The sequence below is a fragment of the Hylobates moloch genome, unplaced genomic scaffold, assembly GCF_009828535.3.
Source record: "Hylobates moloch isolate HMO894 unplaced genomic scaffold, HMol_V3 SCAFFOLD_5, whole genome shotgun sequence".
In the NCBI taxonomy this organism is placed as follows: Eukaryota; Metazoa; Chordata; class Mammalia; order Primates; family Hylobatidae; genus Hylobates; species Hylobates moloch.
The window spans coordinates 47,794,342-47,821,437 of NW_026652280.1; the positions used below are offsets into that span (position 1 = coordinate 47,794,342).

The 27,096-nt window shown below is 36.3% G+C and overlaps 1 protein-coding gene across 4 annotated transcripts in view; it reads left to right on the forward strand.

The window, feature by feature from the left end:
* The window catches only part of TRAPPC8 (trafficking protein particle complex subunit 8), a 117,650-nt gene extending 90,747 nt beyond the window's left edge, over positions 1–26,903 (forward strand). Inside the window, exons 22-29 of one of the 4 annotated variants that reach the window (XM_058438513.1) lie at positions 1,375–1,471; positions 2,680–2,748; positions 2,839–2,897; positions 5,614–5,787; positions 8,533–8,634; positions 15,619–15,764; positions 23,216–23,305; positions 24,410–25,592. In XM_058438513.1, coding sequence (XP_058294496.1) covers positions 1,375–1,471; positions 2,680–2,748; positions 2,839–2,897; positions 5,614–5,787; positions 8,533–8,634; positions 15,619–15,764; positions 23,216–23,305; positions 24,410–24,644 — 972 coding nt within the window. In that variant the 3' untranslated portion in view covers positions 24,645–25,592. Of the gene's footprint in view, positions 1–1,374; positions 1,472–2,679; positions 2,749–2,816; positions 2,898–5,613; positions 5,788–8,532; positions 8,635–9,291; positions 9,568–15,618; positions 15,765–23,215; positions 23,306–24,409 lie in introns of those variants that run through there. The other 3 variants (XM_032152579.2, XM_058438514.1, XM_058438515.1) reach the window with 3 other exon arrangements.
* Positions 26,904–27,096: the final 193 nt, after the last annotated feature.

Here is a 27,096-nt window from a genome sequence, read left to right on the forward strand (position 1 = left end):
ATCACATTCAATATTAACTTGGTAATCTTCACTTGCACATTTCTAACAGTGCCATTTCCTTTATATAGTAAATTTCTGAAATATTGCCATTCCTGTTTATGCACTCTAATATAAAAATGAATACATTTTTTTCTTTTTTCTTTTTAGACAGGTTCTCATTTCTGTCACCCAGGTTTCTCACTGCAACCTCCGCCTCCTGGGTTCAAGTGATTCTCGTGCCTCAGCCTCCCAAGTAGCTGGGATTATAGGCACATACCACCACGCCTGGCTGATTTTTTTCTATTTTTAGTAGAGACAGGGTTTCACCATGTTGGCCAGGCTGTAAAAATGAATATTCTTTTTTTTTTGAGACAGAGTCTCGCTCTGTAGCCCAGACTGGAGTGCAGTGGCGCGATCTCTGCTCACTGCAAGCTCCACCTCCTGGGTTCATGCCATTCTCCTGCCTCAGCCTCCCCAGTAGCTGGGACCACAGGCGCCCACCACCCCCGGCTAATTTTTTTGTATTTTTAGTAGAGACAGGGTTTCGCCATGTTAGCCAGGATGGTCTCCATCTCCTGACCTTGTCATCCGCCCGCCTCGGCCTCCCAAAGTGCTGGGATTACAGGCGTGAGCCACTGTGCCCGGCCAAAAATGAATATTCTCAAAGATGAGAGTGTGATCTCTCATGTTTGAAATAGGACTCGTAGCATTAGATTGATTCAGTTCAGGTACTTATTTGAAATGTTACTTAATTCTGTAATGTTCTTTACTTTTAACTTCATAAATTTGTAAGGTGTCTGCTTTCTAGGATATTTAGGGCTAATGTGCTGTACTTTGGTGATCTCCCCCCAAAAATCAGTATTTTTATAGTAAGAGTGAGAATATTTTAATACTTCCAGATTAGCTTTTATTCAGGAGAATTAAAAAAGTACATGCTACTTAAATAATTTCATGTGTACTGACCATATATTAGGATTCTGTTATGTGAGTTTTTGTTGCTTGTTTTTTTGCCTAATAAGAATGAGATATCTCAGGAAGAGTAGAGAAATAAAAAGAAAATGCCATAATTTTGATTAAAAATGGACAATTTTGTATCTTTTAAATACTACCCAATAGCTCATTGTGATAGGCTTTAATAACTCAATGGCTTTCAGTATTTTGAAATTTACCACTGAGTATGCATTATAGTCAAAAATACTTCTTGGACAAAATGTTGATGTCTCTTAAAGTGTTTAGAAAGAGATTTAAATAAGTTTTTGGAAATGTATGTTGTAATTGCATCTTACGTTAATTGACACTGACTTTGGTAGCAGTGTCTGAATTTTGTTCTCATCGGAACATTCTGATTTAGTGCTTCTAAATCCTGAATGACTCTCCTATCTTTTTTTTTGACAGAATGAAGCAGGTGTTAAGGAATTCCATATAGTGCAAGTATCAAGTAGTAGCAAACACTGGAAGTTACAGAAATCTGTAAATCTTTCTGAAAACAAGGGTTTGTACATTTTTCCTGCTACATAATAAATTTTGAAACTTCATTACTTGGTTTTCCAGAATAGTACCAGAATGTCTTAAGGTTATTGGGATTAACTTTTTTAAGCATTAAATTGTGATTTCATTAGTTTACCTAACTGTAAATCAAATTACCTATCTTGATCCAGTCTTTCCCATTTTTTTAATTCCCTTCCACATCTTTTATACTTGTATTTTCTTCTTTTTGTTTTTTATTGTAAAATCGGTGCTTGGGTACATGATTACTGTCAAAAATTCAACCAAGACTGGGCGTGGTGGCTCACGCCTGTAATTCCTGCACTTTGGGAGGCTGAGGCGGGTGGATCACTTGAGGTCAGCCGTTTGAAACCAGCCTGGCCAACATGATGAAACCCTGTCTCTACTAAAACTGCAAAAATTAGCTGGGCGTGGTGGCAGGCGCCTGTAATCCCAGCTACTCGGGAGGCTGAGGCAGGAGAATTACCTGAACCCGGGAGGCAGAGGGTGCAGTGAGCTGAGATCATGCCACTGCACTCCAGCCTAGGCAACAGAGTAAGACTCTGTCTCAAAAAAACAAAACAAAACAAAACCAAAAACAACTTAACTGGTACAAAAATATATAGACTAGGATATGAGATTTTTCTCTGTTTCCTTTACCGCTGGTGAGTTTTATCTGTGAATAGCCATACCTACGTACTGACTGGCTTTCTGTGAATTGTCATGTTTATATAACATTCAAACAAAAGAATGTGTACCAGAAATGTACTTAAAGTACCATTTTAAAAGTGCCTGCAATTGTGGGAAAACATATAGCAGAGTGTGTTCATATAGTAATATTGGTATAAATCATGCATATGAAACGTACTGAAAGGAAATGAAGAAATGGTAGAGTGGCAGGATTATGGGCTTTCCAGTCCTTGTGTTCTGATCTTTCAAACTTTCTCTTTATCTGAAATGTTGCATATATGAATACATATATATATATATATATATATATATACATGTGCACACATGGATATGTATTTTGAGAAAATTGAAATTTATCCTTTTTAAGAGGTCACTTCATTGAGATAAAAACAAAGATGTTCTTCATTAAACATTATTTATAATTACGAATTATTTTCCATTTTGACCAAGGAAGTCTAAATAATGAATTGGGTTTTATCATGTGATGAACTGAAACATCTTTGAAATTTCCCTTTTTCTTCCTAGATGCCAAACTTGCCAGTAGGGAGAAGGGAAAGTTTTGCTTTAAGGCAATAAGATGTGAGAAAAAAGAAGGTAAATTCACTTTACTTTTACACTTTACTAAATGGTCATTTTATATTTTATGTCAATGATATGATTAGTTTGTTTTCCCCTGTTTTTTAGCGGCCACACAGTCTTCTGAAAAATATACCTTTGCAGATATCATCTTTGGAAATGAACAGGTATGCAAGTAAGCATAGTAGTGTTTGATGTTAAGTCATAGTTATGGCATATCTGGGTATTTTTGGCAAGGCTTATCACAGTAATTCCCAAACTCTTTTTTTTTTTTTTTTTTTGGAGACAAGGTCTTACTCTGTTGCCCAGGAGTACAGTGGTGCGATCACAGCTCACTGCATCCTCGACCTCCCAGGATCAAGTGATCCTCCCACCTCAGCCTCCCGTGTAGCTGGGACTACAGGCATCAGCCATCACACCTGGCTAGTTTTTTAAATTTTTTATAGAGACCAGGGTCTCACTATGGTGCCCAGGCTTGTCTCCAGCTCCTGAGCTCAAGTGATCTGCCTGCCTCGACCTCCCAAAGTGCTAGAATTACAGGTGTGAGTCACTGCACCCAGCCTCCCCAGACTCTTTGGAGGATAAGCATCTCAACTTTATTGAGTTTTGCAACCTGCCTTCAGTCCCCAAAACAAACCAAAAATGCTTATGGACTATACCATTTTAAGTAGTTATTTAAAATTAACTTTCTTTTGAGAATATCGTATGAAATAAGTATAGTTCTTAGGATTTTTTTTAAAAAAGCAAGATTATATGAGGGAGCTTTTCTATTAGGGAAAGTGGTCACAATGGAATATATAGATGATAACCCTCTGAATTTTGGCATACCATAACCATATCATATCATATCATATTCTGAGACCCAGATAATAAGGTAGATACATAAGACTCCATTGTGATTTTAAAGCTATTACTGTCTAGGGCAGTGATATTCCATCCTAATTATGTATAAGAGTTATGTAGAGGGCCAGATGTAGTGGCTCATGCCTGTAATTTCAGCACTTTGGGAGGCTGAGGCAGGAGGATTGCTTGATGCCAGGAGTTCAAGACCATACTGGGTGTCAGAGACCAAGGCAAGACCCTGTCTCTAAAAAAAAAAAAAAAAAAAAACCTCCTAGAACAGTGGTATTCAAAGTTTCAAAATGTGTCCATGTAAATTATCAGAAATCTTGTTAATATGCAAATTCTGATTCCACAGGACTTGGGTAGAACCTGAGGTTCTAAATTGTTATAAGCTCCTAGGTGAGGTTGACATTGTTAGCCTGCAGACCATAATTGGACCTAGATTTTGTAAAAATACAGGCTTTACCTCCCCTACCTCTAAAGCTCTGGTTGATTATATCTTGGGTGGACTTTGGGAGTATGCATTTTAAGCTATCCCTGAAGATAATCTGAAGTAGTGACCTGCTCTGAAAAATGCTGAATCTGGGGTGTAAAAGTTCATGTAATTGTGTGCTGTTAGTGGGATGATTTCATCTTTATGCTCGTCTCCTTGATGATTCTAAACATCCTTATATTTTTGTACTTCTTTTATCATTTGCTTTCATCTGACTCATCATTATCTTTTTACCATTTGAGGAAACAGCTATTTAGAAATATCTCCAAGTTTCAAAAGCTCAGTAATTTCAAAATATGCATTACTTTCAGAGATACTGTGCTTCCTGAATGGTTGAATTTAGTTTTCAGGACTTCAGTTTTTTTTTTTTAATTTCTTTAAAAACTTTTAGAATCCCAGAAACATCAGCAGGACTCTTGCATTGTAATTTTTATTGTATTTGTTGTTAAATAATTTAGTGTAAGAGCACTCGTGAAGGCAGAAAGAAACACATTTTTCATTTTGATGAACCTGGTTGAATAAATAGAACTTGCCAAGCACTACAGATTAATGAGAAAACTACGGGGACAGTGTTTTACAAGAAGTTCACTCATAAGGAGAAAATGTATATATTTATTCATATTTAATACTTATTTAATAATTAACTTGAAGTTTAACATCTACATAATAATATACATAGCCTGTAATACAGGAAACCATAAATATAAAGATGTTATTATGTGGCATAATATTCATTAGTTAAGGAAAATCCTGTAATTGAGTCCATTTAAAATTCTTATCTCATACTTTCATTGTTTAAGCATGAAAGCCAAGTTAATGCTAATAATTCTATTTGCATTCTGCTTCATTGGATATTGCCTAGGATTTAAATGAGAAATATTTCTGTCATTTTAAAATATGGGTTTTCAACATTTTATTTTTATTTTCTTGGTGATACCCATTCATTCTCCCTAGATACTTGGAAGGTCAAAGCTAATGTCATGGGAGTGTAGTTTAATTATTTTGGGGTGACGGCTTTAAGATTCAGGGTAACTTGCAGCTGGGCGCAGTGTCTCATACCTGCAATCCCAGCATTTTGGGAGGCCGAGGCAGGCGAATGCTTGAGCTCAGTAGTTCAAGACCACCCTGGGTAACATGGCAAAACTGGCAAAACCCTGTCTCTACAAAAATTAGGCGGGAGTGGTGGCGCGCACCTGTAACCTAGCTACTCGGGAGGCTGAGGTACGAACATTGCTTGGGCCTAGGAGGTAGAGGTTGCAGTGAGCTGAGATTGCACCACTGCACTCCAGCCTGGATGACAGAGTAAGACCTTGTATCAAAAAAAAAAAAAGATACAGGGTATTTTGTACCAAATCTTTTGAATGTTCAGGTGGCCTCCCTGTATTCAATTACATTGACAAGAATTACTGAATAGGTATTTTGGGTATATATAAGCTATAGAAGTATAAAATTTGGCAGATATATTTAATTAAAACTGAGTTATACAAAATAAATTTTGACAACATAATTAAAAGCATTTATGAACACAAGTGATTTTCTTTTAACAGATAGTAAGTTCAGCAAGCCCATGTGCAGACTTCTTTTATCGAAGTTTATTTTCTGAATTGAAAAAACCACAAGCTCACTTGCCTGTGCATACCGAAAAACAGTCAACAGAGGAAGCTGTGAGATTGATTAAAAAATGCAGTGAGGTAGATTTGAATATTGTCATATTATGGAAGGTATGTGTTACTAAATTATTTCAGCAAGCGTCACTTGTAGATACTTGAGTCTTAAGCTGAAGAACAAATGTATATTACTATTTATATTTTTTATGCTTATCTTTTCTAGTTTCAATATTGAAACTTTAACAGTTACATATTTTTTTGTTTTGGCCTAAAAAAAGAATTCATTCAAATTAGATAACATTCTTCTGTGTTACCATTATTTCTATGTGTTACCGAGAATATTGTAGACATGATAAGCTCTGAAAGCAGGTGGTATTAAACTGTTCGGGGCATTTCCAAACATTCTACAGAGGGAAAAATAGCACCATGAACCTCTGGAAATCCACTACCTTGGCTCCAAAAACCATTAATTTTTTTGTTATTCATATTTCATATAATCCATTTACCTTCTTTTCTACTAAATTAATTTTTTTGCTGTAGTATTTTTAAAATGACGTATTTCATCTGTAAATGCTTCTGTATGTACTTTTAACAGATGAAGACTTTTTTGTTTAATATAACTGCACAGTATTATCTTTCCCAACCAAATTAATAATTCTTAATTATCTAATTGATGGTCTGTGTTCAGTTTTTTCCAGATTATTTAAATATACTATTTTACCCTGTTAAAAAAAAAAAAATCAGATCCAAATAAAGTTCACACATGGCGGACCAGAATGAAATTATTTAAACATTAGTATTCCCTAAAGTTAACTGAACTATACTGCAAAAGAGTCTTAATTCTTACGTTACACCCTTTTGTATCATATGCATGTACCACCTCTTTTTAAAAATGATTCTGCAGTAAAATTAAGGATCTTGTCCAAGAATAATCACCCGAACTTTGTGACAAGGTTTTGATTGTGTGTTGTTTAATACAAGAGACCTGTTCATACTAGGTGATCAATACATGTATTTTAAATTGACTCAGAAGTTTTTATGAAGTGTTTTTTTAACCATGTTTTTAAATAAACATTTTTTTTAAACCAAGCTGACTTTGCATGTTTCAAATGAAATCTAAATAAATTGATACTTTTGTTGATTATAGAAGGCGTTTTATGTTAAAAAGATCAGTTATACGTTATTGGCGAAATCAAATTCTTCTGAACTTTAGAATCGTATTATATAAGTGTATAAAGATCTTTGACATTTGTGTCTTCATTCAACAGGTTTATGCCATGTAGCAATCCATAATATTTCTGAGACAAGGTTTTGTGTAATGTATTCTGTACTCATTGTTAAGTGCATGGTATTCTTTGATGAGGGGAAAAGTGTTATCTTTTAAGAAATGGCCCTGAACCTAAAGCCCACTGCTAGTATCACTAATCACATAAAGAAGAAAGTTATCTAAGATTGTGATGCTCCTTGGCTGGGAAATGGAAGTTTGAATACATTAAATAATGGGTTATTAAGTTTGGTAGTGGCTAGTACCTTAGTAGGTTTATAATTTACTCAATGGAGAAAGTGACTGGTAGATTTTTGTTTGTTTTAGTTAGAGTTCTGGATAATGTAAAAATGATTCATTAAAGAAAACTTGAAAAGTTGTTAAAGTTGTAGAATAAGATGCACAGGAAGCATAGGACTCTTGAATAAAATATGATTCAAGAGAAAACCAAGAGCTTGAACATTTTTGTGAAAAAAAAAAAAGTTGAAAAAGGGACATAATACAACTCCTAAGCAATTTTAATCAAAAATAAAGGTTAGTTTTAAAAATCTAAGGTTTTGCGCAAGCAGGAGGATGCATTATAGAATTTGCCATGGCTATGGGTGACTGTCGCTCAATGCCATAACATCATCAGAAAAGACATCTGACAGGTCTCAGACCCTTATCTGTCAGCTCTTATTCCTTCTTGATTAAACATTACCCTGTCAGGTGTTTAACTTCTCCTGCCTTTCTAGGTTTTGCAAATATAGATGCTGAGCAGGTCCTGAGCCATCCTATGCCTTACTGCAGCACTACTCAAAGTTTGTTCTGTGGATGGCAAACTGTCACTAGTCCATTATAAGTACAAAAATTGAAAGTAAACAAGAAGAAACTTTGATAGCATTTTGACTGCGTAATTTTATGTTTTTTGAGCCTAATAGTAAAAATATTGGGCTTGTCAAAAAAATTAAGCCTTTGTGTTTGCACATAATGTGATAATGACGGTAAATCAGAGCCATTTATAGATTATATTTTCCCCAGCACAGAAGCAATTCAAGAGAGAGAAGAGTTATAAACTGGAACAAATATTTTAATATAGGTAAAGTCAGCTCACTATATTGGAAGAAAAAAGCCTTTTTAAAAGCATATATATTTATATTTACGAACATAACATTTCCACTTACAGGATTTATGATTGTACTCACTGATTTTGCTCAGCTATGTGATAAACCCTAGGGCATTTCAGAAGCTAGACTGTAAGAATAAACCTTTCAGCTGTATATTGGTAGTTCAGTAAAGAAAGCAGCTTGTGTTATAGCACAGTTCTTTTAAAGTAGTTTCTTAAGAATTCCAAAGAATGTTGGAAAGGATTTCACGATGTATCTCTCTCAAATATCCAGGCCAACGGTGTTATATTGAGGTGAAAAGATTTGTTTTTTGGATAGATGCTTTATTGATTGAACGAATAACTAAAAGTAGAAATGGTGACATTGCCAGGAGTGTCAATAATTGATAGATATTGGCCATAATATTTCCACTTTCTATCAAGTATTGGGTTGGTTACTTTAGAGGTTACTGTCAAGCACGGTAACGTTTTTGTACTTTGCATTTTTTAGGCATACGTTGTGGAAGACAGTAAACAGCTTATTTTGGAAGGTCAACATCATGTTATTCTTCGCACTATAGGAAAAGAAGCCTTTTCATATCCTCAGAAACAGGTGATAACATAGTTTGCTTTGGAGCTTTCTGGTGAACTTGTGGGGTTTTTTTGTTGTTTGGTTGGCTGGCTTTTGTGTTTTTGAAGGGGTCTGGTTTGTTCAGGTTTTTTTGTTTGTTTGTTTTTGAGACTGGATCTTACTCTGTCACTCAGGCTGGTGTGCAGTGGCACAATCATGGCTCACTGCAGCCTTGACCCCCCCGGGCTCAGGTGATCCTCTGGCCTCAGCCTCTTGAGTAGCTGAGACTACAGGTGTGTGCCACCACACCTGGCTAATTTTTGTGTTTTTTGTAGAGATGGAGTTTCACCATGTTGCCCAGGCTGGTCTCGAACTCCTGGGCTCAAGCGATCCTCCTGCCTTGGCCTCCCAAAGTGCTGAGATTATAGGCGTGAGCTACCACGCACTGCCGTGTTCAGGTTTTTATATTGGTATTTGGGTTGGGTGTTGGTGACAGAAGAATGATTAAAGTTAAAAGTGAACATAAATTGATTTTAAAATTCATTAGCACCTTTATTAGAGTATTAAGATGCAGTTATGGTTTTTGGGGTTTCCTCACATACATTCCATATTGAATCCAGAATTCATAGGTATGAAAAGAATTGATTTGCTTAAGAGTAGAGAAATTATATCTCTATATTTTCTTATTTGTTGTAACAGGATATCATTGCAGAGCTCCGAGGGTGTATTGTAATATGTAAAAGGTGGCCTCTGGAGTTGTGTAGCAGCTGCTGATAGCATTGAGTATGCTTTCTTATTTTTCCTAAAATAATACTTAATCTTACTGAAAAATTTTCATAGCAAATATGAATAAAATATAAGCACATTTAGTCTAGTAATTCAAACAATGGCCCTGTATTTTGTTTTTAAATAACAGATCTTAATTTTCAGGGCCCCGCCTCCATTATTTTTTTTTTGTTTTTCACCGTGGACCTGAGGGCAACCCCTCCCATTAGTTTTGACAACTTTTTATTTTGAAATAATTTTCAAACTTACAGAAAACTTTCAAGAATAGTGTAAAAGACTCCCTTATAACTTTCATTCAGGTTACTAGTGGTTGACATTTTGCGTTATTTGCTTTGTTGTTATTTACATATGTATTAATTTTTTTCCCTTAATCATTCTTAATTACTCCCAAGTAAATTTCAGGCATCCTGTCACTGTGTCCCTAAATATAATACTTCATTGAGCATTCCTAAGAAGAAAGACAAATCTCTTACATAAAAAAAAAAAAACTACAACATTATCACATTCAGGAAGTTTAACATTGATGCAGTAGTCTTATATACAATCCATATTCAAATGCCATCAAAGGTTTTAATTCCATCCATGTAACTATTTGCTCTTTTCTATCCAGGATCCAGTTCAGGATCATACTTTGCATTCAGTTGTTATATCTCTTTAGTCTCTTTTAATCTGAAACAGTTTCTTAGCCTTTATTTGTTGATTATGACAATGACATTTTTGAAGAGCTTGGGCCAGTTATTTTCTAGAATAATACCTCTTTGGGTTTTTCTCATGTCTCCTCATGATTAGATTAAGTTTATGCTAAGTGATGTGTTGCATAAGAAAGTGCATGATGTTAATTTGCCTCATTATCGGTGTTGGATCATTTAAGGTGGTGCCATGTTTTCTTCACAGTCAAGTTACTGTTTTTCCTTTCATAATAGTAAGTAATTTGTGCGGAGATAATTTGAGGTGGTATAAATGTCTGGTTTCTTTCTTTTCTTTTTTTTGAGACAGAGTCTCACTCTGTCACCAGGCTTGAGTGCAGTGGCACAATCTCGGCTCACTGCAAGGTTGCAGGTATTCTTTTAAGGCCATTCTTCATGTGCTTTCCTCCTGACAGGTGGTGTATAGAAATGTATTCAGTATAATTTAGAAGTCTCAAATAAATAGCTTGTATTTTTTTGGTGACTTGAATATATTAAACAATAATACATTTTTGAACTCTTTACTGAAGTGTAACATAAGTACAGAAAGTAAATAGCTTATTCGATTTTCATAAACTGAAGAACACTCCAAACCAGGACCCACATCAAGAAATAGAACCTAACCAGTACCCCAGAAGTTCTGCGTTTGTTCCTTTCCAATCAGAAATCTTTCTCTTCCAGACCAAACTTATAGTTACTTCTTTCTGACTTACAAGTCAAAAGCAAGACTACTTCTTTTGAATTTATGTAAATAGTCATACAATATATACCTCGGCTTCTTTTATTCAACTTCTGTGTTTGTGGAATTTATCCATATTGTTTGGTATACTTGTAGTTTTGTTATTCGCAACAAAAATTTCACCTTAAAACTTACTGACTGTTCTCCAATAAAAGGAGCCAGGGTTCCTTGGAAAAATGGTTGATTTTAGGGCTGGGGCAGAGAAAATGCAAGATGAGCCAGAAGATTTTATGGTGCCAGGAAGTAAGGAAATGTACCCAAACTGATTGAGAGCATATTGAATTTGTGTTTCTTGCAGGTTACAAAGTGGCTTTTATTCTCCTTTGGTCCTCATACTCTGTAAGCAAGGCAGGTAGAATTACCCCCATTTTACAAATGAGACTGTGAAAAAAGTACAGTTATAATATTTCATAATAATTTTCAGTTTTATAATTGTCTGAGAGAAAATAGAAATCTGTTGATTGAGGATTTGTAATTTATCAGTTTTCACATTGTTCCATCTATCCCCCAGGTAGACTTATTTATTGAGGTTGAATTTGTTTGCTTTATTTACTATTTTACTACAACCTCTTGGGATAGTGCTACCACATAATAAGTACTTGGTAATTATTAAATAAATGAATAAAGAATGCTGAGTTACCAAATTCATTCCACTGCATTAAGAAACCAAAAATATTAACCAGGTATGAGTGGCTCAGTCATACTAATAGTTTGCACACAAATAGATAGTACACAGTAAGCTTTAAGATTGCAACTTTCAACATTGCAGTTCTGTAATCAGCATGTCTTTTAATTTTTGTTCTGCCTTATAAAGGATAAATATAGGGAATGCTATGCACAAAATTATTTTACTAATGTAACAACAAAATCTATTTCCTTTAGCAAATATTCTATTTCCAGAACTTATATGTGTGCTTATGTTATGCATTTACTACATATTAAGTTCATGTAAACATTCATTCCGCTCACTTAATGAATGGTAAAATTTTAACCGAAAAAGAAAAAAGACAGAAGAGGTGATGTTGTTTAATAAACTACAGGTTTCATTGAATGGTTGTTATAATTATAAAAAGAAAGGAATTATAATTTCTCTTGTTATTTTTAATATAAGCCTGCTAAATTGATTGTGTTGCAGATTAATATACAACCCATAATTGTGAAGTGTTTTAGAATCATTTTTCCTTAAGAATTTATAAAAGGAAAGTCTTTCTACTTTTTATCTTACTATTTTGTACATAATTTTTTTGCCTTGAAAATATATTGCATCTTTAGATCTTTTTGTTTTCATAAAGTGATTCATTCACATAAAAGAAAAACAACTATGTAATGGATCAGAGCAGAAATATGCAAGATTTGAAAGAGCATTCCTAGTCATACACAAACTGAATTCAGCCTGAGAGAAAATAAGAAGAGATTGAGTATCCCTTCTCTGAAATGCTGGGACCCAAAGTGTTTTGGATTTTGGAATATTTGCATCATATACCTGCTAGGTGAGCATCCCTAGTCTGAAAATCTGAAATCCAAAATGGTTTAAAGAGCATTTCCTGTGAGTGTCATGTCAACACTCAAAATTTTTTGGATTTTGCAGCATTTTTGATTTCAGAGCGTTTCAGATTTTGTATCTTTGGATTTGGGTTGCTCATCCTGTATAAGTAAAGAAAGAAACTGTCCATCAGTAGGGGAGTCAGTCAGTTATAAAATTATAGAATAAAGAAGACATTGCCAATATTCATCCAACCATTGTCATGGGATAAGTAGGTTCTGCTTACCCACATTAGTATTTGGTGTCTCTGTAGTTACATCTTCATTGTGCAGGTGATCAGCCTCATGCCAGTCAACATTTATGTTATCTCACTAATATCCCTTGTGTGATTTCATCCCTCAAAATCAGTGTTCTGAAACTTTGCTTCCTGAGTAAGCTACCAACAGAAAGCCTGTGCACATTGGTCAGTTGGTAGCAAATTATATTTATCACTATACATTGGCATTCATCCTCATTAACTGCATTGTAGTGATTAACATCTCACCATTACTTAACTCTGAGAAAATAGTGAGATTAAATACCTGAGTCTATAAGGCCAAATGACAGATCTTGGACAAAGGTAAAATCACCAATATAAGTGTTATATTTTGAATCCTGTGAAAAGCTGGCAACTAGCCCATACATACACCAAGATGCTTGTGTATCAAGGGTATACTAGTCTTGTATTTGAATCTCTAATTGGCCAATCTAAATTTCCTTAAAGTCTGAAAGAAGCTGAGTGTGGTGGTACATGCCTTTAGTTACAGCTGCATAGGAGACTGAGGTGGGAGGATTGCTTGAGGCCAGGAGTTCAAGACCAGCTTGGGCAACATAGCAAGACCCTGTCTCTTAAAGAAGACAAATCTGAGATAGTTTATTTTTCCAAATAAATTTTAAAAACATTCAGCTAGAGAAAGTTATCTGATACTGGGGGATAAAGTAATCAACATAGGTAAATAACAATAATAGATACCATTCATAAGGTATTTGGTATTTGTCAAGTGTTGGTTCACATCAGTACTTAAAATTACAACCCTGTGAGGTATAGGTAGAAGTCCTCATGATCTGAATCCTCTGTTTAGACAACAGCAGGCATATAAAATTATAATTTTAGGTCATATGATTATCAGAAAGAAAATTTAATTGCCAAAGCAGTATAACACAGTAGTTCAAAATAGAACTGTATTTGTATATAATCTCTGCCACTTAAAAAAGATCTTCAGTTTTTTTTTTAACGTTTCTGAATTAATTTTCCTCTTTTTAAACATGCAAATACTTCCACCTACATCCCACATGTGAAGGCTATTACATTGTATCAGATAGTTTCTTTCTCTGGTTTCCCCTTAATCACATTTCTATTCTCTTTTATATACTCTGGTTTATCTGATTTTTTAAAATTTTTATTATAAAAGTAGTAATTTTTATTGCAAAAAAGTAAAATATCCACAAGCTGTCAATTGGAAAGATAAAAAATTTAAAACAAAAAATCAGATATACAAATGAGAAAGCAAATTCTGCTTTTCTTTTCTCTCCTCAGGGCCACTTTTTGAAGTTACCCGTAATCAAGTTCCTTTTCTATTCCAGAAATGTTCCATGCCTATGCAAACATAAGCATTGGAATATATGTATTTTTAACATGCTGTTAAACTTTATTTGACTATATGATATTTTTGGTCAATTTTCATACATTTGTATATCATACCATTTTCAAATATTTTGCTTTTTACATATTTTGTGGGATAGATTTCTAGAAATGAAATTTCTGGCCGTATTATATGCTTGTCTATTACCACTGACTAGATTATCATCTTTTTTTGTTTGTGTTTTTTAAAATTTGTCTTTTTTTTTTTTTTTTTTTTTTTACCAGTAGCCCCAGGGTGTTACTTGAATATAATATGGTTAATTTGTTACTTGTTAATGGGATGAATCTGGAACCAGTGCCAGCTTTTATTTTATTTCCAGCAAATTTAGCTCTCGCTTTTGCAACTATGTAGATAAGGGGTCAGCAAACTTATACTGAAAAAGGCCAGGAAGTATTTTAGGTTTTGCTCACCAGATTGACTATGTCATAATTATTCCTCATTTCTGTCACTGAAGTCAAAAAGCAGCCATAGACAGTATGTTAACAAATGGATGTGGCTGCGTTTCAATAAAACTTTACAAAAACAGGACACAGGCTGGATTTAGCCCATGGGCTATGGTTTGCCAATTGCTGGTATAGATCAAAATCAAACTCGGCTATCAGAAAATTATAAATCAAATATTCTCCTGGGTGGTGAGGGAAAATAGAGAAAAAAAAATAACCAAGAAAGAAAATAATAGTAGAAATGGGATGTTTCTTTACTTTCATCTTTCTCTCTCTCTCACCCTCGCCCACTCCCTCCCTCCCTCAGTCTCTCTATTTTGAGACAGAGCCTCACTCTTGCCCAGGTTGGAGTGCAGTGATGCAATCTCGGCTCACTACAACCTCCGCCTCCTGGGTTCAAGTGATTCCCCTGCCTCAGCCTCCTGAGTAGCTAGGATTACAGGTGTGTACCACCACACCTGGCTAATTTGTATAGTTTCAGTAGACAGGGTTTCACCATGTTGGCCAGGCTAGTCTCCAACTCCCAGCATCAAGCAATCTGCCCGCCTCAGCCTCCCAAAGTGCTGGGATTACAGGCGTGAGCCACCCTGCCTGACCTCTATTTTCATTAGATGATAATGATTATTTATTGAAATAGTCTTAATGTGCCTGAAAAATAGCTATGTTAATACTTTTTACGTGCATTTTAACCTTTAGCTAGTATAGTTGAAGCACTACAATCTATACAATGCAGCAGGATATTTTCAGAATGAAATATTAAACAGTTTTAGATTTTCAGCTATTAAAACAGGTGCTATGCAATCGAATGTCTGCAGTCCTAAGTCCTGTGCAGTATTATCAGATGAGAATCACAACAACCTTTGGAGTTATTATTGTCATGAACTTCTTTTTACATATGAAGAAATTAATTATTAAAGTATTAAGTAACTTATCCAAGATCGCAGAGCTAATATGTAAAGCTATTGAGATTCAAGTCTAACTCCAACATGTAATAAGTGAGGAATGAATAAATGATTCCAGATACTGATTTTTTTATCTTAGATTATACTGCAAATGATAGCAGCTATTAGCTTAACAGCAGAAAAGTACTGTTCATGGATTACATTATCTCTGCTGATTTTAACTTTTGTATGTATACACTATGCTTTTTTTTTTTTTAAACAAGGCAGTGTTTTTATTGTCATATGTTTTTTCTTTCTTTTCTCAGGAGCCACCAGAAATGGAACTATTGAAATTTTTCAGGCCAGAAAACATTACAGTTTCCTCAAGGCCATCAGTAGAGCAGCTTTCTAGTCTCATTAAAACGAGTCTTCACTACCCAGAATCATTTAATCATCCATTTCATCAAAAAAGGTTTGAGCTTTATTTTTGTTACCAAAATTTTCTACAACACACTGGCACACGTATTTGTTTCTTTCTTTTATTTTGGCAGTGACATTAACCCAAATATTGAAGAGAAAATTTAGAATGTTTTTAAGTCTATAGAATACTTGAACTAAACAGTTCAAGTTTAGACAATATCAGTTATTTAAGCTTTATTAAGTAAACTTAATGGCAAATGTGATACATTTGTAATTTTGGTAAATAGCTGGAATATATAAACCTCTAAAATTCTAAAAATAAGAAGTCCTGAATCAGGCAACATTTCAAAAGGTTGCCAGTTTTGGAAATAAAAGATGGAAAGAATCCTATTAGAAACAATCAAGTAATAATTGAAGGTATGAATTTTGGTGAAAACACCCTGGATGGGGATGGGGATAGGATAGAATAGAACAGAAAGAGGATGGGGACCTGTGGAACAGTGACATCTGAGAAAGAAGCTAAGGAAAAAGAAGCCTATGAAGAACACTGAAGAAAAAGAACTAATTAAAAAATTAGGAAGAAAAGACCAATAAAAAGAAACTATCTCAAAGGTTGAGTGAGAATAGTTCAAGAGAAGTGGTTAATAGTTTAAGATGCTACAGAAAGGTCAAATAGTAATGGGCCAAAAGGTCATTGGATCTGACAATAAGGAGATCATTCATGATTTTTGAGAAGAATGCCACTGTATGGGGGGTAGAATAGCATGACAGCATAGGTTGAGAAGCGAATAGGAGGTAAGAAAGTAAAGATACTGCGTTGACCATCCTTTCAAGAAACTGGGCTATGAAAAGGGATCAGGGAGTATCTGTTCTTACTAGGTAAGATACAGGCACGTTTGTGGTCTTGAAGAAAATGATGAGATACAGGGAAAGTAACAAAATCCTTAGTAGATGGAAAGATAAGATACATGCGCTGAAGAATGACAGGATTTGCTTTGCGCTAAAGAAGGGACCTTCTTACACGTTATGTAGTGCCTCCATTTTAGGGGGTAGTTATAAGAGCAAGGTTAGCTAATTAATCTAGGAGATAAGAGTAAAGGGTAGAGAATTTGAAAAAAGTGAGATTTTAGGATAGCTACTGAGAAGATGCTAGCTGAGGATGTATAGAAGGAGTACTGGGCAAAATTAAGACCTTAACAGTGACTTTAAGAGAAAAAATATTTTAAAAAGTAACTTAGAGCTGGGCATGGTGGTACACACCTGTAGTTCCAGCTACTTGGGAGGCTGAGGCAGGAGAATTGCTTGAGCCCATTAGTTTGAGGCTACAGTCAGCTATGTTTGCATCATTGCACCTGGGCAAAACAGCAAGACCCTGCCTCTTTTTTTTTTTTAAGTGATTTTTTTTTTAACAAAGCTAACACCTAAATAATTATCTCTATAATCTTTATATAAGTAGAATTATAGAGTATATTTGTATGTCTAGCTTCTTTCATTTAATACTATGTTAGTAAGAGTCAACCATTGCAGGAACCTGTAGAATTGATTTTCATTGCATATGAGTATGTTTGGATATACCAGAATTAGTTTACCTACTTAAATGTTAATGGACTTTTAAAATATTTTCTTTTTTTTTTCTTCTTCTTTTTCTTTTTTTAAATTTTTCTGAGACAGTGTCACACACTGTCGCCCAGGCTGGAGTGCAGTGATACGATCTTGGCTCACTGCAAACTCTGCCTCCCAGGTTCAAGTGATTCTCATGCCTCAGCCTTTGAGTAGCTGGGATTAGAGGCGTGCACCGTGCACCACCAGCTCAGCCAAATTTGGTATTTTTAGTAGAGATGGGGTTTCACCATGTTGGCCAGGCTGGTCTCAAATTCCTGGGCTCAGGCAGATTGCCTCGGCCTCCCAAAGTGCTGGGATCAGAGGCGTGAGCCACCACGCTCAGCCGTAGAATAGTTTCTGATTTGAACTATTTTGAATTCTGCTGTGAATATTCTACACCTTTCCTTGTACATATGTGCTTGCCTTTTTTTTTTTCTCCCCACAGGAACTGTTCCAAAGTGGTTTTACTTATTTGCATATTCCAATAGCAGCATATGCGAATTCCTTCTGCTTGATACCTTCACCAGCACTTACTCTTGTTGGATCTTTAAAAAATTTTATCCTAAGTTATTTTTTAAATACTAGTGGTCTTAAGTCTTTGTCATGGTCTTAATGTTGCCCAGTACTCATTCTTTGTTCCTTTCTCTGATACAGATGTGTGCAGGGTTCACCTGGGGAAATGTAAGAAATACTGAAGGATAGGCCGGGCGTGGTGGCTACGCCTGTAATCCCAGCATTTTGGGAGGCCGAGGTGGGCGGATCATGAGGTCAGGAGATCAAGACCATCCTGGCTAACATGGTGAAACCCCATCTCTACTAAAAATACAAAAAATTAGCCAGGCATGGTGGCAGGCACCTGTAGTCCCAGCTACTTGGGAGGCTGAGGTAGGAGAATGGCATGAACTCAGGAGGCGGAGCTTGCAGTGAGCTGAGATCGTGCCACTGCACTCCAGCCTGGGTGACAGAGCGAGACTCTGTCTCAAAAAAAAAAAAAGAAATACTGAAAGATGCTTTATTCAGTCCTACCCCCAGAGGTTCCAATTTGATTGGCCCAGAGTAGAGGTTGGCATCTGGATTTTCTTAAGTTCTCCAGGTGATCCTAATATGCAACCATAAGTGAAAATAAAAATGTTTGTGTTTTATCCTTATTGAACCTCACACACTTCTATGAACAATTTTGATTCTATGATTCATTTTAACCCAATCTTCTACTTCAGCTCTGTTTATTAAACCCGTCCTGCTTCATGTACTTTCTGAATGTCCTTGGTGCTTCTTTTTAAACTTAGTGGTTAAACCTTTGCTGCATTTAGAGGCTAGGATGTTTAGGAGTTCTCTACATCATTCTACTTAGGGGTTAAAAAACCCTATAGAATCTATGTGAAACAGGAAAGTTTTGATCAAACTAAAGTCGAATAATGGGTTAAATGAAGCATTCCAAAATCAAAACTCTGCATGGAAGTATGCGAAAACAAGGCAGGTTCAAGGATAAAATGTGGCAGTTTTCTCCTTGGCTGCACGTTAGAATCACTTGGGAATTTCTGAAATTTCCAGTGCTCGGGCTGATTCAATCAGATTCTCTGGAAGCAGGGTGCAGGCATCTCTAGTTTTAAAATGTCTTCAGATCATACCCATGTCCATGTCTACTAGTCATTATTGCCACAATAATGCTTCATAACAAACCATTTCAGAAATCAGTAGCTTATAACAAAGCATTTATTTCCATACTCATGGGTCTGCCGGTTGATAACTTGGCTGAATCTGTGCTTTGGTCTGTGTGCTGTTTGGATTTGGCACCTGAAGAAACTTGGGTTCACGTCTGTGCCACATATATTTTGGACCCAGTCCAAAGGAGCAGCTGCTACCTGGAATATGTTTTGGTGGCATGTCTCCAGAGTATAACAAGTGAGCCAAATTGCAAAAGCACATTTAAGACTTTTGCTTGCATCAAAAGATGTTAATATTTCATTGACCAAATATCCTCACTTCCATAATCAACAAGGATGATTCAAAGTCCCACAGTGGGAGTGAATAACTGCTAAGCAGTACTCACAGTTACTTCAGTAACCAAGGTTGAGAACCATTGAAATGAAGGATCAAGTGATTGGGTGTCCGTGTAAAACTCAAAAACAGATGAGAGAGTATAATTGAGAAAGCTAGAGAGATGGGAGATGGTGGTCAGAGTGGGGTGACCGAGTATTATGTTAGGGATAGTTGTCTAATGTGATGGGAAAAAATTTCATGGTTTGGTCATGGAAGTTGTGTGGCTAAGTTTTGAATAGTACTGAAGATTATGGAGATGATAGGTCCAGGATTTGGGAAGGTATTGAATAAGTCATATACCTAGACAGTGAAGTTGTCCAAAATGATGACAAGACTTGGAGTTGAAGGAAGAAAACAAACTTCCCTGACACTTTTAAAATTATGCCAATAGATAGTACAAAAGAGGGTAGCCAGAGAATAGTGTCTTACTAGGCGTATGCCTCTGCTTGACCGATACAGCAGATGAATTCACAAATGGGAGGTGAAGCAGATGTTCAAACTACACATGCTTCATCTTTACCTCAAATATTTCAAAATATCCATTTCTTCCCCTTTCCCCAAAGAATTCTCGCTGTACTGAGTTAGTCACTGTGTTTGTTAGTTTGTTAGAATGGGAACAGAAAAAAGAATACAAACCTTAAGGTAGTTTATGATGAAAGAATGGAGGCATCTTTACAGGAGAGGTAGTAGGAAGAAATCATTAAGAACTACATCAGCCGCCCCAAGATATGGAAGATGTTGGAAGAAATACAGCATCTATTGGTGAGAGGACGATACAGTTAAAGATAGATGTAGAAACACAAAGAGAAGAGATGGAGGATATAGGGAAGCATTCTTAATTTAATGGGGGTTTCAGAAAACAAGTAGAAATGTGAGGAAATGGGACAGTAGGAGGTTTGGTCATGGCAGTGGGCAGTAGAGGTATGAGAACAGAAGAAAGAATAGGTGACAGGAGATAACAAAGATAAAATCATACTGTGTTTAGCTGCCATGAGCATAAATTGTTATATTAAATAATGTTTTTTTTGTTGTTTTTTTTTTTTTTTGAGACGGAGTCTCGCTCTGTCGCCCAGGCTGGAGTGCAGTGGCGCAATCTTGGCTCACTGCAAGCTCCGCCTCCTGTGTTCACGCCATTCTCCTGCCTCAGCCTCTCCCAGTAGCTGGGACTACAGGCGCCTGCCACCACGCCTGGCTAATTTTTTTGTATTCTTAGTAGAGACGGGGTTTCACCGTGGTCTCGATCTCCTGACCTCGTGATCTGCCCACCTCGGCCTCCCAAAGTGCTTTACAAGTGGATTACAAGCGTGAGCCACCGCTCCCGGCCTCAATAATGTTTATGGAGCTTTTGAACATGTGCTAGTCACTATTCTCAGCACTTAACATGTTTTACCTAATCACCACAACAAACCCAAGAGGTAGAATCAATTATTATTCTTTGCAGTTTACAGTTGAGAAAACTGAGGTATAGGTAGCAGTCTGACTCTAGAGCCCAGCTTTTTCATTGGGTGCAGTGGTGGAATAGTTGTAAGAACTTTGATTTCTCAGCCCTGTTTGTGGTTCATTAGATTAGCATTTTAGAAAAACTATTGTGTAAAGCAGTTTTCAAAATGTGGTCCCAAGGCCAGACCCGGTGGCACACAGCTGTAATCCCAGCACTTTGGGAGGCCAAGGCGGGCGGATCACCCGAGGTCGGGAGTTCAAGACCAGCCTAGTCAACGTGGTGAAACCCCATCTCTACTAAAAAATAAAAAAAAATTAGCTGGGTGTGGTGGCGAGCACCTGTAATCCCAGCTACTTGGGAGGCTGAGGCAGAATAGCTTGAACCTGGGAAGCGGAGGGTGCAGTGAGCCAAGATCCTGTCACTGCACTCCAGCCTGGGCAACAAGAGCAAAACTCCATCTCAAAGTAAATAACAACAACCAAAATGTGGTCCCAGACCAGGAGCATTAGTATTAGTATTATCTGGGAACTTAGAAATGTAATTTATTTTTTCTTTTTTCTTTTTTTTTTTTTGAGACAAAGTCTCACTCTGTCACCCCGGCTTGAGTGCAGTGGTGTGATCTCGGCTCACTGCAAGCTCCACCTCCCGGGTTCATGCCATTCTTCTGCCTCAGCCTCCCGAATAACTGGGACCATAGGCACCTGCCACCACGCCTGGCTAATTTTTGTATTTTTAGTAAAGACGGGGTTTCACCATGTTAGCCAGGATGGTCTCGATCTCCTGACCTCGTGATCCACCCACCTTGGTCTCCTAAAATGCTGGGATTCCAAGCGCAAGCCACCGTGCCCAGCCTAGAAATGCAATTTTTGGGCCACACCCCAGACCTATGGAATCAGAATCTCTGAGAGTAGGCCCAGCAGGTTTTTTTTAACAAGCTTGCCAGGTATTTCTGGTGCATACTCAAGTGTGAGAAACATGGTTAAAGAATAGATTGCATTGTGGTGCGAATTAAGAGGCTCTTGCAGTAAAATGAGACATGAGACTTGAACTTGTAAGGAAAATGAGATACAGTGAAGTAACCAGGTTCTAGAGATGTGCGGGTGAGAGAATTGGCAGGAATTTGTGAAGAACATTGGGAGTGGAGGTTAGTGAGTGTTAGGAGGAATCGGTATGATACTTAACAGTTTGCTGGGGTAGATGGGGGTGCTCTTCACTGGAATGAAGATGATGAGTTTCACTTTGGACCAGGAGATATCCAGATGTTCACATTTCTTCCTCTACTAGAAGCATTTGGATAAGGTACAAAGAATTTGACATTTGAGGATCAAATGGGAACAGAATAGCATAAGTTCCTGAATTTTTACTTTGGGCTACAAATTATGCAATTGGAACTTAATTTAATGAGATGCTTCAGACTGACTGGACACCTACCCAGTAGTCTTTGTTGCCCTTCTTGCCTCGTGAGAAGTTTGTGGGGGAAGTTAGGGCATACGTAGCACCAGTACAACCTGGTATGTTTTTTAAATCATCTTAGTTTTTGTTTAGGGAAACCTGTGACTTTTGCAGTATTGTTTAAAAAATATTTCTTAGTAAGAAGATATAAAGTTTCTGAAAGTATAAAATATATTATCTGAGCAGAATTTAAAAGTTAATGTGTATGAACTTATACGGTTACTATTTTTTCTTCTTTACTATCTTTCTGTTTATAGAGTAAAAGGTAGATAATAGTATATAACCCTGCTTCATTTGTACATATGTTATATTCATTTCTTGCATTCTTGATTTGAAATCTGTACCGCTCTATTCACATGTCCTCTTCTCATCACTGCTTGTCTTTTTTCCTATGCTTTAGTAATTTATTAATTATAACATGGTATCAGAAACTAGGCGACCTGAGCAAAATGTATCCACTTGAAAGGGATTCCCTCATAACTATATAGAAATCATTCTCATATTCTTCAAAACATGATGTTGTACAAATTTGATAGAAAAACAAATGTCAGTCTAGGCCAAGTTCTCAAAATTAAGTAATTTTTAATAAGCACAAAGACAACAGTATTAGTTGTTGGCATTTTCATGGTTTACTTTTTCTTCATTGATCTAAGTTGAGATTTTGTTTTTCATTTTGTGAAATATCTAGAAACATTTTAGTTGTTTTCAGAAGATTAACTGTAATAAATGAAAATAAAATAGTTCTGTGAATGTATATATTCTGATATTTAATATTGTCATTGTATTAATATATTTTTTATTTACAAAATAATTTGTCTTGAGTGATTTTGGAACTTGAGCTTTTTCCTTCTTGAATCTGATTGTTTTTAAGGAGCTTATGCTCTGTTACATATTCTTAAGTGTTATTTTCAGGAAAATTCCTTTTAAGAAGAAAAAAATATATAACTTTGTTTATTTTTCTTCCATAGCCTTTGTTTAGTACCAGTCACTCTTTTACTTTCCAATTGTTCTAAGGCTGATGTAGATGTCATAGTTGATCTTCGGCATAAAACAACAAGGTAAAGATTTGTTTAGTGCGAGGTTATTTGATTTGGGAGCAATTTAATATTTTGAAATTATGCAAATAATGACCTAACATGGATAAGAAAGTTACTCAAGCTTGTCCTGGTTTTTTGTTTGGTAATATAGAAGGCTTACAGATGTGTTACAGAGGTTTTAAATATTAAAGATTTTTTTTCTTGATTATAAAATAGTACTTAACAACAAAAAAAATCCAGATCCACAATCCCACATCAGATACTCCTAGAGCCAAATGCTTTTGGGAATTCAGAAATTTTTGAATTTTTGGAAAAATACTATAAAGCATATACTTTGTATTTTTGTATAACACCCCAAACAGGATCTGGGACAGTTCTCTGAAATCCAGACACACACCTATATATGTGATTTTGAGTATCATAAATTTATTAATACTTTATTGGGGGTACTGTGTTGTTTTCCATTTTTCAATATTATAAACAGTTTCAATATTATAAGCATTCGTGTACAGACACTTATATATGGCTAACTAAGGAGTTAAAAGCTTTGGTTTGAAATCAAGTTCCAACATATACTAACTCTTATGGGCATTAAATGAAATAATCCACTCTTAGCATTGTGCCTAGAAAATAGTAACTATTAAAAATAATAAATGTTAGCTGTTATAGTAATGATGTTGCTATTATTAATAAACAGTTGGTTTCATAAAATAATTTTTAGAAATAGAATTGTTAGATGAAAAGGATATGTTTGTTTTCTTCTTGAGATGGAGTCTCGCTCTCTCATGGGCTGGAGTGCAGTAGTGCAATCTCAGCTCACTGCAACCTCTGCCTCCCAGGTTCAAGCGATTCTCCTGCCTCAGCCTCCTGAGTAGCTGGGATTACAGGCATGCACCACCATACCTGGCTAATTTTGTATTTTTAGTAGAGACGGGGGCTTCATTATGTTGGTAGGCTGGTCTTGAACTCCTGACCTCAGGTGATCCACCTGCCTCAGCCTCCCAAAGTGCTGGGATTACAGGTGTGAGCCACCACGCCCAGCTGAAAGGGATATGTTAATGTGACTTTGGGAAAAAAATTAAAAAGAAAAAAATCCTGTAACTTACCATTTTCCTCCTCCCTTAGTCCAGAAGCACTGGAAATCCATGGATCATTCACATGGCTTGGACAAACACAGTATAAACTTCAACTTAAAAGCCAGGAGATTCACAGTCTGCAGCTGAAAGCGTGCTTTGTTCATACAGGTGTTTATAATCTTGGAACTCCTAGGGTATTTGCCAAGTTATCGGACCAAGTTACAGTGTTTGAAACAAGTCAGCAGAATTCCATGCCTGCCCTGATCATCATCAGTAATGTGTGACAACTTGGAAATTTGTACTGAAATCCACAATAATCAGTTTTTGCTGGATGGGTTTTACAGCAGTATTTGATATACCTAACTTGTTATGGAGGTTGATTGATGTCTGATCCCTGCAAAATACTTAGACTTGTCATTTTGTTGATGATGCAAAGCACGTTGGACTGAGAATACTTATATTCTTTTTCTGTATTTTTTTAAACCCTGAGAATAATTTACATGCTCATAATACAGGATTTCAACATATCTGTGCACCTTATTAAGCCCCATCTTAAAACACAGAGTCTAAGTCTGCTGTTACAACTTGTCAATGGTATATGAATATTAGGAGATGATTCTGAGAAAGGAAAGGCCTTGTTGGCAGTACTCCTGTTAAGCCATTAGTCTCTAAATTCCAGCTTTACTGTGAAGTTCTATAGAGTGTTAAATACAAATTTTCCTGTCTTGCTTCACACAGTTCCTTAAAATCAGTTTTGAACTTTGGTCATAGAGTCTTCATATTTCAGTATCTGGTGGTCCCTATGGCTTATACATAACTTTGTAAAAAGAAAAAATTTTTTTCTGATGCTTTGAATATAGTTTTGAAAGGAGTTTTGACTTTTTTCCCCTCATTCATCTCAGTATAGAGTGCACTATTTCACAATACAATTTTTGTCATTAAAATTACCATATTCTTTATTATATAACGTTAACAATTGAGTTGATCTGTTTAAAATATAAATCTCAAGTTAATTAAAAATAAGCTTTTCAAAAATGTATTATATTTATAACAAATGTACTGTAAATAGAATAAAGACATGCTATTCACTGTATAGCGTATTAGTATCTGTTGATTAGAAAGTCTGGTTTCAAAATATCTTTTTATTCAGAGAATGGGCATTTGGACATAAGAAATTTCAATTCAGCCCTGCTGCAGATAGAGAAATGGGAGCAAGGGTGTTTCAAATGAATATCTCTTGTCATTGGAGAAGGAGGGAAGACAGGGTGTAGGAGTGGGTGGCAGGGAGTACAAGAGCCAGGGTCAGCCAAGTCTGGAGCACATGGGGTCCTTGTGCCATTGGCAGCTACCATGGTTTGTTCCAGTCTCAATCTCGGCACTAATCGGAGCAGACTACACCAAAATGGGGAGACATCAAAAGAGCCCATTTTCAGATTGAAGATTCCAAACCTGTACTTGGAACAACTCTTCTTGAGAGAGGGGTGGCTAGTCTGTGTGCCTCTCTGCAACTGCTGCTTATGCTTCAGGATCTTAAGTGGGTCTCTGGCTTCTCAGCTCGTTCCACTCTGTGGGACAAGTTGGAGAGGAAGGTCACATTCTAAGGACACTCATTTCTTTCTTGAGAGTTTAGGGCCATGAAGGCTTATAAGAAAGTCTGAGGAGGAAAGACAAGAATGAGAAGGAGGCATAATCACAGTGGTATCTCATATTTAAACCACTCAGCTGAATAGTGAACCAATTATTAGACACTAATAAAAAATTATATAAACCTACAACTGAATATATTAAAAATAAAGGTAATAAAGCACTCAAAATTACTTCCTAAATATTACTCAGGATTATTTATATCTATTGCATCCGTATCCTGGAAATACTACATAATGATGTGTTTCTGCTCATCTCTTGCCAACTCTGCATTCAGTGACTTGCTGGTAGCTTGAAATCAATGATAGTAGAATGTTTACCTCAGGAAAACCGGCAAATGCTACACACCAGGGCTTGATTTATTTATTTTTGTTGTCTATGCTAGACCTAAGAAAGTGATGGAGAAAATGTTAGTGATGCATATTAAACTTAAAAGTGTTGCATATTTGTAGCTGTAACGAGTAGCACAAATAGTTTAGGAAAATATTCCTGCAATATCTGAAAAGTGTTACCCAGTTCAACAAAGTTGCCCGTATCACTGATGAACTAGCAAAGATCCAACATGTGTTTTCTCACTTCCTCTTCCTCACTAATGTAAACAAAAATATCAACCAGCATTCATACTAAAATTATTCTCGCTTATCAATTGCAACATAGGTTGGTTTTCTATACAAGAGCTCAGCAAAAATCAAAGAAACTACTCTGAGAGGCCTGGCACGGTGGCTCACGCCTGTAATCCCAGCACTTTGGGAGGCCGAGGCGGGCGGATCATGAGGTCAGGAGATCGAGACTTCCATGCGCGTCCGTGTAAAGAGACCACCAAACAAGCTTTGTGTGAGCAACATGGCTGTTTATTTCACCTGGGTGCAGGCGGGCTGAGTCCGAAAAGAGTCAGCAAAGGGAGATAAGGGTGGGGCCGTCTTACAGGATTTGGGTAGGTAAAGGAAAATTACAGTCAAAGGGGGTTTGTTCTCTGGCAGGCAAGAGTGGGAGTCGCAAGGTGCTCAGTGGGGGTGCTTTTTGAGCCAGGATGAGCCAGGAAAAGGACTTTCACAAGGTAATGTCATCACTTAAGGCAAGGACCGGCCATTT